This window comes from Anastrepha obliqua, chromosome 4, assembly GCF_027943255.1.
Source record: "Anastrepha obliqua isolate idAnaObli1 chromosome 4, idAnaObli1_1.0, whole genome shotgun sequence".
Taxonomy (NCBI): domain Eukaryota; kingdom Metazoa; phylum Arthropoda; class Insecta; order Diptera; family Tephritidae; genus Anastrepha; species Anastrepha obliqua.
The window spans coordinates 72,811,112-72,830,412 of record NC_072895.1 but is presented as its reverse complement, the minus strand read 5'-3'; the positions used below and the strand labels follow the sequence as shown (position 1 = coordinate 72,830,412).

The following is a 19,301-nucleotide window of genomic DNA, read 5'->3' as shown; positions in this document are numbered from 1 at the left end:
ATGCAAAGGGTAAAATCCAAGATATTAAAACCAATATCAGCAGTCAAACCATAGTATGCCCAATAAACGAGCATACATGGAGATCTTCCAATAACCTCTTATAATCAGCATATCACGTTATTTACAACGAAAAGATCGATTGAAGAGGGCTGTTTTAGGTTGTAAATAAGTAAACTTATGAGCATTATAAAATTAAATACAAAAAAAAGTTTTGTTCCCCCCACGTAAGAAATGTATGTGGGCAGCCGCCAGTGTCGCGCTTACCTCCTGCTGCAGTTCTGCTAGTAGCAGCGCCGGCACAACCTGCCTCCGTAGTGATATTGCTAACTCCTGTGGCTGTATTTATTACTGTTGCTGTGCCTTCAGCAACATTACCTGGTTCGATACGAATGCGTTGAACTACACGTCTGCGTACGCGACTCGTATTACTGCTTGTTTCTTTGTTTCCACCACACCATACTAATACACATATCTACAAAAACAAAAATATACGGGAGATAAAATAGCACAAACAGAATCCACGCGGAGTTCCATGCGAGGAAGAGCGTAGCGCTAACCTATTAACACACACTTACTTTTATTGTAAGAAAGATAATGCCAAAAACTATGATTATTAGGAAAGCAGCACCAATGCCATCCATTTTCAGAACATAAATGGGAAATTTCGATACACGTATTAGATAGGAAGTACTTAATAAAGCCGATATATTAATTTCTATCACAATTTGGTCGATGTTATTTCGATGTTAATAACCAATATATATGTATATATATATATTTTTTTTAATTTATAATTTCGCATTCATTTTATATAGGCCAGTGTATACAATTTTGGGAGAATTTTTTTTATTTTTTCTTGCATTCTATGTTAACAGCTGCATAATTGTATTTAATCAAAACACCCTCACCGAGTTCACTTCAAAGGGCCTGGTTATCGCGGCACAACTAAAATAGCATGCATGGCTGACATTTGACTTTGCTTTATGTTCCTTTACAAAGAAATTGATAAAGCCAGAGCCCAATGAACCATAAGCGACCGCAAAAGCCACCAGACATATACAAGTAAAATACTTTTTATTGCCTTCTTCCTTTTGCAGGCAAGAAAAGCATATTGAAATGTCGGTTATATTTTTTGTGGTCTTGTTTTGTAGAATTCTTACTTCTTTCTTTCTTGCAATGCAATTTCATCAGTTTCATGTTCAGCTTACTCTATTTGGCAAATATCTGAATTGTGCAATACATTTCGACGCTGCTCAGGAATTTTGCTCTCAATATTTTTGATTCGACCCCAAAACTTAGACTATTAACACTGGTCTATAAAAATTTGCCACGAGTAAGTGCTAATCGATCCTATAGGGGTTTATATGATGATTACGACACACGAATACTTAACGACCTCATTTTAAGAAAATCAGAACTACAATGTCAAAAAGTTGGTTTTGGTGTTTTTCAGATTAATATAAAAAGCAATAAGTATGCGATAGAAAGATAATGGCTGAAATGAAAGTCTAAAGATTAAAAAAATTAAAATATGTATAACTACTAAATGAAGTCGAAATATCAGCAAATAAATTGTAGCAATAATTCAATACGTTGTTTTATTGTTAAACAGATTTTAAGCTAGCAAAATTAAAATAGGAATTCTAAATATTTAGAAGTCAATAAAACATTTTAAATTGTGCTTAATAATCAAAAGCAAAAACCGATGGAACTTCGAGGTGAGCTCGTTTCCGTTTATCTCAGCTTGGTAGCACGTAGGTTTTTTATTTAAAATTTCATAATCCCTTTAGAGATGCATCGATTTGTTCAGCAAATGAAATGATAAACAGAAAGCTCAACTCGCTGCGTACTTACAGACGAGAAGAGACTGCATCATAGCTCGCTTAAAAAAATTGTTCTGCGATTTGAGGCATATTTTATAATAAAATATTGTTAAGTTCACCTGGCGTTGACGGCGTTTAATATTCTGAAGAAATTTATAAAATAAGTTCTGGCCAAACCACCTGCAGATAGCTTTCAAGATAACTCTTGTTACCGCAGCATCTAATCTTGTACTTATGGTGCATGCAATTTTCCTTTGTAGTCTATTATCATAAAAGTCATGTATTATTAAATCAAAATTCTTCAGCAACGCCGTAATACCGGATCTAGCCCCGATAAGTATCTCATCTAAATAAGCCGTTCAGTTTTCAAGTAGAATGCGTTCAATAAGTGCAGTTTAACGTTCCCACGACAGTCAGTTACATATTACCGGAACGATCCGGATTTATATCCGGCCAAGGACGGTCACCCCATGAGAATTCTCCGTACATGTTTGGGAAATGTTTATGTTGCTATAACAACAAGAAGCATACGAAAATGGCAATAAAATGGCGCAACTCATCAAACGGTCGTTGGACCCACCGTTGCGTATGCGACTTGAAGGTCTGGATGAAGAGAAGACATAGCAAAGCGAACTTTTACCTAACCTAAATATTGAGCGACCAAATATCTATGGCCGACCTCAAATTATAACATCCTTGAATTCTTCAAATTTTCACATGAGAGGGAACTACTCCGCGACTATTGCAGAAACGGGAAGAACGCGGACGCCTATCATGCCTTTTATGAATGCTCGCGCCTTATAGCGAACAGGAGCTTCAAAAGGAGATTTTGATACACAATATGATTGATGAATGATGAAATAAAATGGCTGGCAGCGAACGATATTAAAGCTAATGAAATTAAAGACCAGAGCAAAGTAGAAAAAGCGGCGGCAACTAACTAAGCGCTACCTCACCCATGAAGTAATGCTTGGTAGCGATTCCGTGAGTTGAGGAACCAAAAAAATACATTTTTTAATGATGTATGACTAGGAAAGTCATTGAGAATTGTAAATTTATAAAGTATTTTAAAAATATTTAATTTTTAATTTGATTTTAATTTAAATTTAATAACGTAGTTAAAAAAAAATTCATCAAACATACTTATAAGCGTAATTTGTTGACTGGGTTACAAAATAAATTTTATTAACCCCTTTGCTTACATATACATACTTATATGTGCGTTCATGTATATTGAACCCAAGACCTTATCTATCTATAATGATTAGTGCTATTTTGTCAAATGACAAACACAGCACAACACATTGCTAACTTGTCTCTACCTGGTACAAGCTTATTTCACAATTTAGATATACGAGTATAAGTATTTAGTAAATACATATGTACACATGCACGCACTTGCTCGTCCGTTCAACAGTAGCTTGCGAAATACAATAAATTATGTCAACTGATAAACTGATAAAAAATATAATAGTCCAAAACCTTAATACAAACTTACTGGGTACTTTACTTTTTTGGCAACCACTGGAACATCTTTCTAATATTTTTTATTAATATTTTGTTTTTTTTTTTTTTTTGTTTTTCAAGGTCCTCTTCCTATCTGGCGGTAAGTCAAAGCCAGTGGCAGGAAGAGCGCAAAGTTCATATCCGCTAAAAATTCAAAATGAAAACTGCATTTAGGAAAATACATACATACACACATGCATATGTACGTTATCTTAAGGAGTGGAAATGATAAGCTGGAAAAGTTATATATATATAATAAACTCATGTACATATATAACACATGTATGTAACACACTCACGCAACTTATATATATATAATTGGCGCGTACACCCTTTTTGGGTGTTTGGTCGATCTCCTCCTTTTATTTGAGGTGTGCGTCTTGATGTTGTTCCACAACTTCACTTTTAGATTATTCAAAACGATTATGTGGATTTTTTTGATGTTTTCTGATGCTACCGCCTCATTTGTTCGTCCACTGTGTTGTGCATCATCGGTATCCCTACGGCCACGTTTGAAGTCAGCGGAGTCCCTATTATTGGAAATATTTTGTTCTTTCTTTGGCATTCATTTACCCAAAAAACTGCTGTGCAAAACATAAGAATTTGATACTTTTAAGATTTCCGCAGTGTTTTTTTTTTCACAATTTACCTTAAACACCTCACTTAATCCATATTACAGTCAAATCTTACGAGCAGTCAAACTTTTTAACGTTAACGACAACGGCTTTGCGCAGAGGTGTCCCTTCATTGTGAAAAGGGGGGCGAAAATAGCGAACGAAAATAATACTATACAAAATAACTGATAAGTGTAAAACACATCAAAACTCGTAGAAAGAGTGAGATTGAGCCATCACTTTCAATAGATGGTCGCAAGCACACCCGATACCAATCCCAATGAAAAGATTTGGACACAAAAAAAGTTGAAGCTTCGTAAAGGGAGTCGTGCAGTTAAATAGCTCATTAAACGAATTCGGTGAATTTTAAAGTGTTTTCTTAGATAATATACCGAAAAGCTTCTTGTAAGAATGCACCGAAGATCATAACAAATATTGAATGCAGGAGTACTATATCCATAAGTAGTTGTTCTAATACTACTTATGTATTTCTACATATGTACACGCATTGTATATGTACAGGTCTGTCCATGGAGCAAATAATTTGTAACAATTGTAACCACAGTTTGTCACAATTCTTACAAATTATTAAGTTCTGATGTTCATCCAAAAAACTTGTAATGTAGGGGAAAGTGAGAGAGCAAAATGAGAATGAGGGGAGTTGTAAATTTATATTGGATACATTTTTAGTTGGAGAATTTGCAAGTGAGAAAAACAGCTGAAGGCAAAGTAAAAAGAGACACGAATTCGAAGTTGCGAATTGAATCAAAGTTCTAAATTTAAATAAAAGTGGTGATAAAAATGGAGAATGTAAGTAAATACATATATTTCAGTCAAAATTTATAAAGTTTATTTGAAGTCATACTATATATTAAATACGAACCGACCAATGATGTAGAGGTATGTATGTACCACAGCCTTCAATTATCGTTGCTGCAGTTTCCGAAATACAAATCGAAAACATTAAAAGTACATATATTTTATGTTCTACGCTTTTACTTCTTGGTTATTAACTAAATTAGAAATATATATACATACATGCAAAGAAGCAAGAAAAATAAAAAAGATGTGTTTCCACAACAATACTATTGCTAATGGGATGTCCTTCCACTGACAGGGAGGATGAAATGGAACAAATTATTGTGGACAAAATAAAATATTGTACCTTCTACTCAAATAGAACGAGACGTTATCAATAAAACGGTCCGCGGATGACATATGGCAAAAATAAATTTTTTGTTTTTTGGTAGGACTGTTATAAGCTTACATGGCAAATTTCAGCGTGATATGTCAAATAGTTTGTTTTCTGTGCTACTGTAAACAAGTCAAGCTCGAGTGTGTTCTTCGAATTTAACGAAGGAAATTCAAGTTGAACAAAGAATTTGTTCGAAATTTTGTTATTCCAATAAAATTTCGGCTTCAGACGCCTTAAAAATGTTGCAGACAACCTATGGGGACTCTGCTCTATCGCGTGCACGTGTTTTCCAGTGGTAAAAATCGTTCAAAGAGGGCCGTACATCAACCCAAAAAACCACGCCAAAGTCGCTCAAAAATTAAGGTTATGCTGACTGTTTTTTTCGATTACGAAGGTGTGGTGCACTTGGAGTTCCTTCCGCAAGGCCGATCGGTTAACGCTGAATATTATTTAGACGTTTTAAAGCGTTTGCGCGAGAACATTCGTCTTAAAAGGAAGGAATTGTGGGACAACAAGTCATGGTTCTTGCATCACGATAATGCACCAGCTCATACATCACGTCTTGTTCGCGATTATTTGAACAAAAATAATGTTAATATCGTTCCGCAAGCACCGTATTCGCCTGGTACGGCTCCATGTGACTTTTTCCTGTTTCCCAGGCTCAAGTTGCCGCTCCGTGGAAAACATTTTGAGACAATTGAAGTCATAAAAGAGAATTCGAAGAACAAACTCGAGCTTGACTTGTTTACAGTAGAACAGAAAACAAACTATGTGACACATCACGCTGAAATTTGCCATGTAAGCTTATAACAGTCCTACCAAAAAACAAAAAATTTATTTTTGCCAAATGTCATCCGCGGACCGTTTTATTGATAACGTGTCGTTCATATTTGAGCAGAAGGTAATGCAAAGCTCGTTATTTTGCATTTTATTTGCTTTACTCTTTCTAATTTAATACAAGGTAGCTCAACTGAAAAAAATTTACTTTTTGTGATTTACCCGCCAACAACTTAATCAGCTGCTCGTAAAACTTCCAAATTGTTACTGATTTTACGTTTATGTACTTTTTTTTATTTTTCTCTTTGAGAGCGAATTCTCGGAAATTAAGTTATTGGCAAGTTACTGGATAATTTTTACATGAACAGGCCTTATATAAAAGCTGCGTTCTATTGGTCAATAATAGGAACCCAGATAAAAAATTTTCACATAAATGCAACAACAATGACGTCATCTTGATAAAGATCTGGTTTAATTTATGATCCATTCAGTTCAATTTTTTTTTTTTCGTTTTTAGTTTGGCAGCACAGTATTTTATAATCGGTCGCAACGACAAGTGAATGGATACGGAAACATGAAGTGAATTAAAAATGTTTCTTTTTTTGTGTATTATTTATAGGAATATATACAATCAGCCCTATTATAGTCGTAGAAAACTTTCGAATACGAATGCCGACTATGAATACGAAAAAATTGTAATCGTGGGTTCCATGTGAACACGAAAAACATGCTGCCAAACTCAAATGTCAAATTTTGATATTTCGAATAATAAATAATCTTTAAGTTTTTTGTCAAGTTAGCTGAATTTTCAAATTAAAATGTATTCGTTGACATGTGCGGTTGTGTTAATACAGGAGGAAAGTGAGAGAAGCACACGGAGTCTCAGAATTGAGCGAATAATATTGAGTCCATAACTCCACTTCTCAGACTATCCTTTGTTTTACGGTTTCTTGCGGAGGCAGTCTATCAGCACAGAGTTGGCAAAGATTTCGTGGTGCCAATGGGGCACTCGACATTTAGCTGTGTACTAAAATACGCATTGGCGTGACTACAAACACATTGTGTCCTCAGTGGGTAAATCACGATATGACTGCTAATGAAAAACGGCAAAGCAAGATGAAATTCTATCAAAAATATATATTTCCTGGCATCATTTTGAGTGTGGATGGGACGCACATAAAAATTATTTCTCCCACTAAAGAAAAATTCCTCTACTACAACCGGAAGGGCTACTACAGTATTAATGCTAATGCACCTTTTTTTTTTTGGTTCCTTTTAAAATCTTTTTTTATTACACTTCTAATTTTTAACTGTTAGTCAAAAATTGTACAAAACTCTATGATTTGACGTTACGAATGCATTCAGTGAATGCCACTCTACGAATTTCAAATGTACGTTCGGAGCTATTCGAATTGTATGATTAAAATTTCTTAGTTTCTACGAACAACAATCGACGTTGAATTGCATGACAGGGCTTAACATAACCATAAAAAGGCCTTCGGTGCTTTTATTTCAGAGAATTTCATTATTTATGCTGAATTTAAAAATTTGTTATGCTATGTCATTAGGCATAAAGTATTACAGCAAACGGTTCTACGTTACCGGAATAACCCAGATTTATATCCGGCCAAGCAAAGTTTTGGGGAATGTTTATGATGTTACAGGTATAACAACAACAATAACGGCAAATTGGTAACATTAGAATTGAAAAATTATATTACACGGTTGCCAATATTCGACGGTCCCATCTGGCAACCCTGTATCTTTTGACAGAGACGTCAGATCGCTTAATGACATACCGCGTTGGAAGCGTCAGTCCAAGCAGATTTTTACCATGGAACAGTACACGCCACGCGAGCGCTCCCAAATTGTTGAAATTTACATTCAACAAAAGAAGTCAATTGTGAAAACTCAACGAGCGTATAAAAAATTAAATAATGTGAAAAGTGCGCCTTCTAAGAACACCATTAAACGTTTGTACGAAAGGTTTTCGACTGGTGATGCTCTTTCTAATCCAAAGAGGCCAAATCAAAACCGACCAAGACATCCCAAAATCGCCGTTCTCAGCAGTTGGGCATTGCTCGGACCACTTTACAAAGAATCATCCACATTGATTTGCATTTATTCCCGTATAAGATTCAATTGACGCAAAGATTATTGCCTGCGGACAAGCCTCGTCGATTGGAATGGGCCCAAGGAGTCATCAAAAAGCCGTCGGGTCCGTCGAATATGGGCAACCCTGTACATCAATTTTCAGTTGAAATATTGCTCTCTTGAAAATGTGTATTATTTATAGCTCCTTAATCTTCTATCAATATTTAATCTGTCTAAAAGAAGCGTGTCGATTCGTGTCTTTAAACACATTAAGACTAATTTCCCTTAAACTGCTTCAGCTTCACGCAACGATAAGTCCGGCTTTGTCACAAATGATTCAATGATCTTCTGATTTTTTTTACTATATTAACATATTTTAGGCATTTTTTTTTCAGGAGCTCATTTTGGCAGTATACATAGAGACATTGGTTCAAATCGTTTTTCATACGCGGAGCTCATTTTGTAAAAACAACGTAAAAAATTACTGTCCCGATTTTATAACCTTTTTAGACCGTTGGGAAGCCATGTTTCGTATATTGTTTGTGTAACACTAATTTTAGCTGGGTGTTACTACCCGATATATTTAAAAACAGCAAAAACAGCAAAATTCGGCCGCCGTAGTCGAATGCGTTGGTGCGTGACTACCATTCGGAATTCACAGAGAGAACGTAGGTTCGAATCTCGGTGAAGCACCAAAATTAAGAAAAACATTTTTCTAATAGCGGTCGCCCCTCGGCAGGCAATGGCAAACCTCCGAGTGTATTTCTGCCATGAAAAAGTTCCTCATAAAAATATTATATCTGCCGTTCGGAGTCGGCTTGAAACTGTAGGTCCCTCCATTTGTGGAACAACATCAAGACGCACACCACAAATAGGAGGAGGAGCTCGGCCAAACACACAAAAAGGGTGTACGCGCCAATTATTGTATGTATTTATTAATGTATTTATTTCTTAGGTATCTGAACAAAAAAAAATAAATAAATATCGACATGGTTTACAAGCTCAACCTTGAAAGGTAAAATAACGCACAAATTCACATCAAAAAAGTATTCGATAATATAAAGAAGCGTCTATTAAAAATATAAATTGCTTGCCTTTACCTGTGAAAAACTGAATGTGGTTATGTGTTTCGTTTTATACGCAGGCGAATATAATAAACATGTACGAATTTTTAGAATTAAATATTTTGTAGTATCCCAGTAATCACTAGTAAAGATTTTGTGTGACGAAAGCTAATAAGTGCATATGTACATATACACACGGGGTACGAGTACATACATATATAGCGCTTGTTTAATGGAAACACGGAAGCAAAAACTCAAAAATTTGGAAATTCGAAAAAAGGGATTCAAAGGTTACAATTTACTTTAAAATGTGGCTTAGAAGTTTTTTCGCAAAAAAATGATTTTGTATTTTTGTGTGTCATTTACTTGTGCAGGATACTTCAATGCACCTTCTCCTTGAATGTAGCGCTATAGTGCGTAGAAGGTTAAGACACCTCGGCCAACTGCAGCCAGAAGAAAGGCACATACGCTCAATCCAACCCAGCTGTATCCTGAGTTGAATAACGGAACTGGGTCTAGATGAGGCACTGTGATGAGCAGAGGGAAATCTATCTATCCATCTACATATCTATACTTGTGCAATTGCGAATGAACGCCATTATAAACTAAATCAAGATATAAAATATACTTATATGCATTCTAAAAGCAAAACCCACCCCCTAAGTAGATAAATAATTTCCTTATCTGCATTAAATACGTCACACATCCAAAGTTGTTGTTGGCGCCCACTAGTGCTATACATTTATGACATACTATGTGTACGAGTATATGAATTTTATCACTAACCTGCCTGTCGTATATATCGCGGAGAGCGACGCGCATGTGTACGTCGACGCACCTGATAGTATAAATGCGTTTCCATTGTACAGAAGAGTTTTATCATCCACTACGAGGAGAATGAGATCCCTTTGTTAATTTTTATTAACAAAATCGATAAGTGATAGGAACAACTCATGTAATTATTTTGCGTATTTTTTACGTATATTTGCACACATACTTACATACGTACTTTTAGTAATAACGCAATGGCAAAAAGGCCCAACATGGAATAAATATAGCTGAGCTCATCCATAATGTGAATAAATAGATTTGGATTGTACGAGACAAATTTAAAACGTATGTATGTAGCTAATTAGAATTTTTAAACGTTGGAAATTTTGTATAAATTTTGTTTTGATATTCGATTTACGCCATAATTGAAATAGACGTTTGGCGTTTAACTTTTCAAATCTACAAGTATTTATTTACAATATTTTTTTTCTTTCTTTTCTTTTAAAAATACGAAACAAATGATATTGTGGATGGTGATTGTGAATGAGACTGATAGACGTTGAGTAAAAGGAGCGAAATAAACGTTCCACCTGTTATTATTATCGTTTTCAAATAAGTGGATACTTTCTGAGCAATCTAGTACCAAGAGAGAACCCAAGCATTTAGCCACTGACTCGTAATATTTCTAGACCATTCTCTTTGGCCCTTCGTGGATCTCAGAAAGAATAAATTCATAAAGCGAATTCATTAACCAAGGCGTATCCATAGAAGGTGATTTAATTAGAAGAGTTGATTTCCTCTTCTTCAACTCGCCTTTAATTTAGAAGTGACAGAAAAAGGGAATGACGGAAGTGGAAAGTTCTATTCTATTTCCCTTGACAGTTCTAATTTAAAAAATGTTGTTGTTGCTCGAATGCTACTTTGAATAGATTTCTCTTAAGACCAACAATATTTTGAACATTAGAATGCCATGACAAAAGAAAGTAGAATAGAAAGAGAGTGAACAGCCGACATGTAGTTGGAGCTAGAAGCATACGACGATGGTGTGAATAGAACAGCTTATGCTGACATCTTAATGTATACGGCGTGAAAAAAAAAACGAAACAACTGCAGAGAGCTAGTCGAAGCAGCGTTGATTAACGAAGAGCGGTCGTGTAGGGTGAGCAATTATTCGTAAAACAGGCCACTTGAGAGTAGTGCTTTATGAATTCATTCTTTGCTATTTGAGATCCACGAAGGGCCAAAGAGAATGGTCTAGAAATATTACGAGTCAGTGGCTAAATGCTTGGGTTCTCACTTGGTACTAGATGGCTCAAAAAGTATCCCGGTATTTGAAAACGATAATAAAATTTCATTTGACAGTTAGTGTTTTTTTTTTTGCATTTAGCAGGAGACAGCTACAAAATTTGTTTGGTTTCAAAATATAGATATATCGCAACTCCATAAATTATGTGATTTCAATATTTTTGCGGAATTTCGGAACGAATATCCAACCAACAAACAATTCAATGCCTGGGAGCATCCAAGCTGTTAGGGATAGTCTTGAGGAGCCATCAAAGAGTTGTTACCAAACAATTTAAGATGTTTCAGATGAGACAATAGGTGCAATCTGCTGACCTTCGTGATTTTGCTGAGTGAATAATTTCTGCTTGTTCAACTGACGCTGAAAATTCTGCTAGATTTCTCCAAGAAGACTTACCTAGAAACCTCACATCATTCCTACACTAATCCCTAATTTTATGTATGTAGATGGTATACTTTGCCGTCTTTTCACACTTGGAGAGTTATAGAAGAAGAAATTCTATATGCAGTTATTAAATCTTTAAATCTGATTAAATCTTTCTGAAATATCAATGGCGGAATCCGTGCTGACCAGTTTATCGGCAATTTTATTATCGTTCATTTTTCTATGGTCCAGCTCCCCCAAAAGAACGTTACGCTAATATTGCAAAATAGTCTACTATATTATACATATATCCACGATATACAGATTGCAAACATTAAACCATTAATCAGCTCTCAGCGAATTTACTGCGTTGTCGTCTGAACAACGACTGATTGCAAGAGCGTAAGAATACGTGTAAAATGTGTCAAGCCCACTATGACGTCGCTACCACAATAACTCTAACAATTTCGCTTCGGATGCTTCGATTGCTTGCAATCTAACGTTCTTGCACGTATCGACATTTCGTTAGGAATATTGCCATTCGCTCTATGTTAATTATTCTAATTTTTTTTTATTTGTTTTTCAAATGAGTGTTAAAGTACGTGTATCTAAACGTCATCCATTCTCTGACCTCGGTCAGTCAAAAACTATCTTATATTTAGAACAATTTAGAGACTAACTCGATTACTTAAGTTACTCATCTGATTATTTTCGAGAAAGATAACAATGTAGCATGGAACATATAGGGTGGGCCATGTAAAATTTGCTTTTTGAATCGGCTACAAAAAAAAAAAAAAATAATCAATATTTTTTCAAACTTTTTTTTTTATTTTGAAGATCGAACATTGTCATTTATGAATAAAAAATAATATCGTTCAAATGACTGTCACGACTGGCTTTACAGTAGGCCATTCGATCAACCCAATTTTTAAGCACATTTTCGATTGTTTGGGCTGCAATTTCATGAATGGCAACTTCGATCTCGTGTTTTAAAGCATCAATCGTCTCTGGATGGTTCGCATAGCATTTGTCCTTAACGGCTCCTCACAAAAAATAGTCCAACAGGCTTAAATTACAGCTCCGAGGCACCCAATTGATATCGGAATTTCGGCTGATTATTCGGTTTTCAAAAACGGTAGCCAAAAGTTGGAGTGTAACTTTGGCAGTGTGACAAGTTCCACCGTCCTGTTCAAACCAAATGTCCTCCATGTCATCCTCTTCAATTTTTGGAAACAAAAACTCGTTGATCATGTCACGGTAACGCTCGCCATTTACTGTAACCGCGGCTCCTCGCTCATTTTCGAAAAAAATGGCCCGATGATGCCGCCAAACCAAAAACCGCACCAAACAGTTACCCGTTGTGGATGCATTTACTTCCCTACAGTAACGTGTGGATTTTCTGAGCCCCAAATCCGACAATTTTGCTTATTGACGTAGCCACCGATGTGAAAATCAGAAAAGAAGAAGACTCACCACTTCGGAAATAGGTTTTCAATATTTCCCAATTTTGTTCAAGCGTATAGCGTCCCATTTCGTAAATATCAAACCTTTAAGTAAATTATGGACTCATTTGACATGTCATTTGTGTTACCATTCTCAAAAAAATAGGTGGTTCAAAAAGCAAACGCTATATGGCCTACCCTGTATAATACTTATACTATCACCGGCGATATGCAAGAAAGATATGATCTGACACGCAGAACTCTTATAATCTCTCTGGAAGCAAATTTATAAAGTTATATCTAACATCACATACGTACCTATATACATATGTATGTATATGTACTTATATTCTGTAAAATTTGGACAGATTTCCTCAACTGACTGTTTTACCGCCACCACTAAGTGGTTTTCAAAGCAAAAATTGTGTACAAGAGCATTTTGACAATTGCTAAAATTCATGAATTAAAGTTCGATACAGTGCAACATGTTAAGTTATTTAATATATTACGATCCCTTGACATTGAGAAAAAGAAGTTGCACTGTATAAGAAATCTATATTGGAACCAAATCGCAGAGGTTACAATAAATAACGAAAATACAACCGAGATTGAAATATTGAAAGGCGTTAGATAGGGGTACGTATTGTCACCCCCTTTATTCAATATTTATCTACTCTGAAGCAATTTTTCAGAAAGCACTTCATAATTCCCAAGAAGGCATAAAAGTAAATAGTGTGATTATTAACAACATCGGGTATGCTGATGACACAACACTTCTTGCGGACAGTACAAAAGATCTGCAAAAGCTTTTTAGACAAGGTTAGGGAATGCAGCAATAAATACGGCCTCAAGATGAATGTCACTAAGACTAAATTCATTGCTGAATGTAATAAAATATTTATATTTACATATATAATCTACCTTATCGATACAAGGTGACCCCATAGGAAAGGTATACAAATTCAGATGAAGGATTAATGAGAACTGGGACTGCACCGAAAAAATTAAGACAAGAATAGAAATGACAAGATCAGTATTCTGCAACTATAAAATTGCCTCGTGTGGTCAGTACTTTTGGTAAGGGATCTGGACCCTTAAAGTGGCTGGCATGAACAGCATGTATGAGGGCAATGTGGATATAACAGGCGAATGTTGAAAATCTCATGCACTGATCACGCTTCCAACAGTGAAGTTCTTCGCCAGATAAACCAGAATAGGCGCCTAAGTGAAGGAAGACGGCTTACTTAAGGCATATACTACGAAACCGCAAGTATAAAATGTTGCTACTCATACTGGAAGGTAAACTACGATCCCTTACGTTCGAAAACGAACATGCAAATAAAGAAGAAGAAAGTTCGAATACTTTGGGCATCCTAGTGACTTCTACCTGTTTCCAGATCTAAAAAAATGTATGCGTGGAAAGTGTTGTCCATCAAATGATGCGGTCATAACAGCTGTGGGAGCATATTTTGCAGCCCTTCCACATTCTCACATCAGCGATGGAATTCAGAAATTGAAATCTCGTTGGAACAAGTGTATTGATGCTCAGGGAGACTATACTGAATAATAAAATGTATTTCAAATCAAAAAAATGTTGTTTTCTGATCGAACCGCAAAACTTATTGAACAATCTTGTATTGGATTTCAAAAGAGAGCTATTTCGTTGCTTTGCGAAATAAATTTCAGTAGCTGTCAATTGTCTATATTTTATTTTATACTTAAACTTATTAACTATCTTATTTTATGTGTAATGTAACTAAGACTCTGAGTGGTTGGGTTTGATTTTTTTTGTCGGAACGGACAAGTGCAGCACTCGGACACCATTAAATCCATTGGGCTGCACTCGGATTCCCTTTTTAATACTCTTTAAATCTACCCTACCTCCGAAGAAATCTGAGTAGATCTTGTGTCAAAGACCTCAAGCCTGATTCGAGCGAATGCGGGGCAGACGCACAGAAAGTGGTCCGCCGTCTCAACGTCCTCTCTACATGCTGGGCAAAGTACACTGTCTGAGATGCCTACCTTTTCAATGTGCTTTTCCCATAGAAAGTGGCCCGTTATCAGTCCAACCAGCCTCTTACAGTCCCCTCTGCTTAGCGACAGGAGAAACTGCGACAGTCGGTCGGACATGACAGGTAACATCAGTTTTGTCTATCTGCATCTTCTTTCAGCCTACCAAGCTCGCTTGTGGGTTGGAGTAACCCATTTGCTAACCGTGGCTTTGATGGTTGCAGAAGTGAGTGGCACCTCCTAGCTAAGGAGTCAGAGGTCTCGTTACCTACGTTAGCCACGTGTCCCGGGTCCCATGTTAGCATCAAGCTATTATGTCTACCGACATAGTTTAGCCTGGATTTACAGGACTCGACTACTCCTGATGTGGTTGGGGGGCTGTCTAAGGCCATGAGCGCAGCTTGGTTGTTGCTGCAGACACATATGCATATCTGCCTCTCCATCTGTTTCCCACAACAAAGTTCATCGCTTCTTGAACAGCATACACCTCCGCTTTAAACGCAGATTCATGCATTCCAAGTGCAAAGTGCAGTTTTGTCCCGCTGGATTTCACGTAGATCCCAGAGCCGGAGCCATGCTCGGTCATGGAGCCATCCGTGAAAATGCGAAAACAGTGTTTACCGGGCTGATTTTCAGAGTTTGACCACAATTAAGCCTCTGGCAGCACCACACTGTATCTCTTTTTAAGTACGACTCTTGATGGCATGGAGTCAAGGGGCATGGAGACAATCGTTGAATCGAAGTCCATCGAAGTTCTCTGTTTTCCAATGCCGGACAGGGGCCGTGCCAGCCTGCAGATGGCCTCTAAGATCTCTCCTTGGATGAAAGCATCAAGAGGTGGTAGACTAATTAGAGCATCTAATGCCGGGCCTGAAGTAGTCGGGAAAGCTCCGACGCAACAAATGGCCACAGTGTGTTGTAGTCTCGATAAGGTCCTCCTGACTCCCACGAGAGGGTGGCGTCCCACTTTGTGGCGTCACGTCAATGTCCCGCAACGCTCCCTAAACTTTTGCCAGCCTTTTTTCTGGGGTTTCTAGAGGCCAATGGCATTTGTGCCTCATCGCCACACTGAAACTCAATGCACCTGTGGTATGAGCATGAATCTTCGGCAAAACCTCTCCAGTTTTTGATTGACCACCCAAGTTTTGAGTTTGATAGGGTGAGATCAATCACCACCTGCCTTCTAGTAGTTGCAAATGTAGGCTGTGTGCCCTTGATATGCATGTCTAGGCAAGAGGACGCGATAAATTCGAATAGCCGAAAGCCCCGTCCATTGCACTTGCTGCTGCCCCAGATTGTATGCTGGTCATTAGCCTCGCAACATAGCAAGGCCCAGATTGCGGCGCTCACAGAACCTCGCGAGACTAGTGGCCTTCCCAGGTGGTGGCCCTTCCAGAGCATCGTAAGGAAAATAAGCAGATGCAATCACAAGGGACGTCAAGGGAACGATAGCTGCAGGAACCATCCGAGCCAATCATTTGAGAAAGACGGGGAAACTGACCGTCCCAAAGAAGAGACTCAGACGGTTCCCGTACCGTGAGCCCATGACATCGGCACTGGCCTAATATTTTTCTTTCAAAAATTCTTGGATCACTTGAAATGGAATCGCTCAACTCTAAAATCCTTTCTCCATAAATTTCAACCCGACCTGAGATTTTTACTGTTGTTGAGAGATGTGTTAGCTTTATTTAAAAACCGTTCAGCATATGTAGGTATTAATTTTAATTATGTTCAATATATTATAAGGGCGTAGAAATGAAGCAAAAACGTTTTCAGAGTGAAGTTCAAACAAAAACAAACTCGATTATGAAGATGCAAAGCACACAATTTTAATTAGACGCTAAATGGATTGAAAGGACAACAAAAAATCGTTCCTGTTTATATCTGTATTTTCATTTACGAGCTTTCTATTTCCTTTAATTGTCGTATTAGTCACTTAATTTAAATTTCAAAACTAACCTGTAACAGTCATACGTCGCCTTTGCCTTCTGGTAGTTGACATTCCATAAAGATTGCTAACCTCGTTCTTCGCTTGATGCTTAAACCCCTTATAGATTATCTTAATGTTGAACGAAAGTGAATTTAGCACATGTCAAAAACTTCATGAATAGCACTGCGAAACTCGGCTTTCTTACTTACGATAAATAGTAAAATCATCAAAAAAGATAAATAGATAACGTCCGAAAAATACATTTTTAATTATCTGTAATTCAATTTATTGATTTTTCAATTATTAAACACTTGATTAAATACGGCGCGTCTCTCAACAGTATCGTATCAAAAGTATTTGCCAATTAATAACTTGAATGACAATAATGCGAACATTTTTTATCTTATCATTGCTTAACGAAAGCTCTGAAGCTTTAGGAGCGCGCTAGCAGTGAGATAAAAAAGACTGAGCGTTAAGTATTCTGTGAGATCCGAGAATTTGCTTTAATTGTGTATAAGCCTATGCATGCACATTAGAGTGGGTCCCTCTTTAAAAAACTTATTTTAAGAAGATTTTGAGGACATTGTTGTCATTGGTGAGTTCTAACAGCCCCAATCGAGTTTTCGGCGTAAGTCCCTTATTTACTACTCGATTCTAAGGTTTGATAATTTTGAGTACTGTATATCTTTAAAATATCCTAGAATGCCGCTTTAACCTGCTAAGCTCATTGACCTTAATTTTTCCGCCATTAAATACAACTTCACTCTTCATTTCTGTCTTTGGAATTGTAATAAAGAATTGCGAAAAACCCTTGAACTAGTGTTTAGGACTAGCTATAAAAAAAAGTAGGCTTTCAAACTAGGCCCCGGAGGAGTATTGCAAAGTATTTTCTATCGTATGGGGCTCGCTCCGATCTAATGTTCATTCATTTGCCGTACACATGTGAAAATGACACATCCAAGTGTAGTTAGGAGATCACTCTTGGTAGGGTAGTAACTGTCAACAGTTGTACAATATTAACTGCTGGTATTACCTACTCGTATAAGTTCGAGTACGGGTACGAGTATAAGGCTTTCATATTGTCGTGATGACCTACATATCTGTTTTCAGTCTACATGTCATACAAAAAAGTCATTCTTTGTATGTGACTTCAGTTTCTCGGCTGCCATCAGATATTATACAAATAGAATAAAAAAGGTAGGGCCACTGTTGGATTGAAAAAGATTAAGAAATTTTAAACTGCCGCACTTTCTGGCAAAAATTCTATAATATTTTCTTATTAAAGGTTTGCTCACTAGTGACACTCCCTTGTCAAACTCCCTTGTATTTAAAAAGATGAATAAAAGGGAACAAATTAAATCATTTTTGGTAAAAATAGTAGCAAAAAAGTATTTTTTTTTTACTTAAATGGAAGCAAACTACGAACGGTTTACAAAATAAATTTTAATTAATATTTGAATGTATTAGAAGTTATTAGGTGAAATTGCCAAGTCTAATACTAAAACAAGAAATTATTTCACTTAATCTAAGATTTTATTTTGTGAATTAATTTTTAAATTTAAATCCGATCGCGAAGTTGCAAAGTTTCGCCAATATGAAACTATTTCGTTAAAAATAAATAAATAATTGGCGCGTACAATTCTGTTAGGTGTTTGGCCGAGATCCTCCTCCTATTTTTAGTGCGCGTTTTGATGTTGTTCCACAAATGGAAAGACCTACAGCTTTAAGGCGAACCCGAAAGGCAGATGGTTTTTATGAGGAGCTTTTATATGCTAGTAACTGTACTTCGCTAAGCCTCCTCTGGGCACTTCATCCATCCATTGGAAACAAGTTCCGTCAATATCACCTTTCTTATAATGAGGCCTGCAATGTTATCGATTGCGTCGGCACTATCCTATTATTCTCCCTGTCGTAACTCTTTGGGAAATGCTCTTTGCAAAACATGAATTCCTTCTAAATCACCACATCATATGAAATAAAGCTTTTTAAATTCTCCATTTATCGATATCGGATTGCCTCAATTACTCTATCATGTCCTGACTGAAGCGGTATGTACTCTGTACCAATTGACTGGTCCCGAGCGTGAAATAAAATGTTCACCGAACTCGCCTCTCAACAAGTCCATTGTTACGTGTATTGTGTGGCATGTGGCAACGTCTTGCTGAAACCACATGTCATGCAAGGCTCTTGCATTTTGGGCAAAAAAATTCTTTTTAAATATGTAGTGTGACTTAATTCATTTCTTTTCATAATAATTCTTCGCAGCTGTTCGTTTTTTTTAGAAGAGTTCTACGCAAAAATACTGTGTGGATTGCGTAGCCGGAGTTGGACTGATGAGGGTTATTTTTTTGAGCGCGGCCGAAGGCCGCCCACGCGAAAAGAAGTTCTACGCAAAAATACTGTGGATTC

General features: G+C 36.7%; 1 protein-coding gene across 5 annotated transcripts in view; it reads right to left on the bottom strand.

Moving 5' to 3' along the window:
• LOC129245764 (uncharacterized) overlaps positions 1–17,191 on the bottom strand; it is a 60,565-nt gene extending 43,374 nt beyond the window's left edge. The window contains exons 1-2 of one of the 5 annotated variants that reach the window (XM_054884141.1): positions 17,102–17,191; positions 16,922–17,021 (exon numbers count right to left, since the gene is read on the bottom strand). In XM_054884141.1, the coding sequence (XP_054740116.1) occupies positions 16,922–17,021; positions 17,102–17,155 (154 nt within the window). In that variant the 5' untranslated portion in view covers positions 17,156–17,191. Of the gene's footprint in view, positions 1–9,859; positions 9,980–10,070; positions 10,266–16,921; positions 17,022–17,101 lie in introns of those variants that run through there. The other 4 variants (XM_054884140.1, XM_054884142.1, XM_054884144.1 and 1 more) reach the window with 4 other exon arrangements.
• Positions 17,192–19,301: the final 2,110 nt, after the last annotated feature.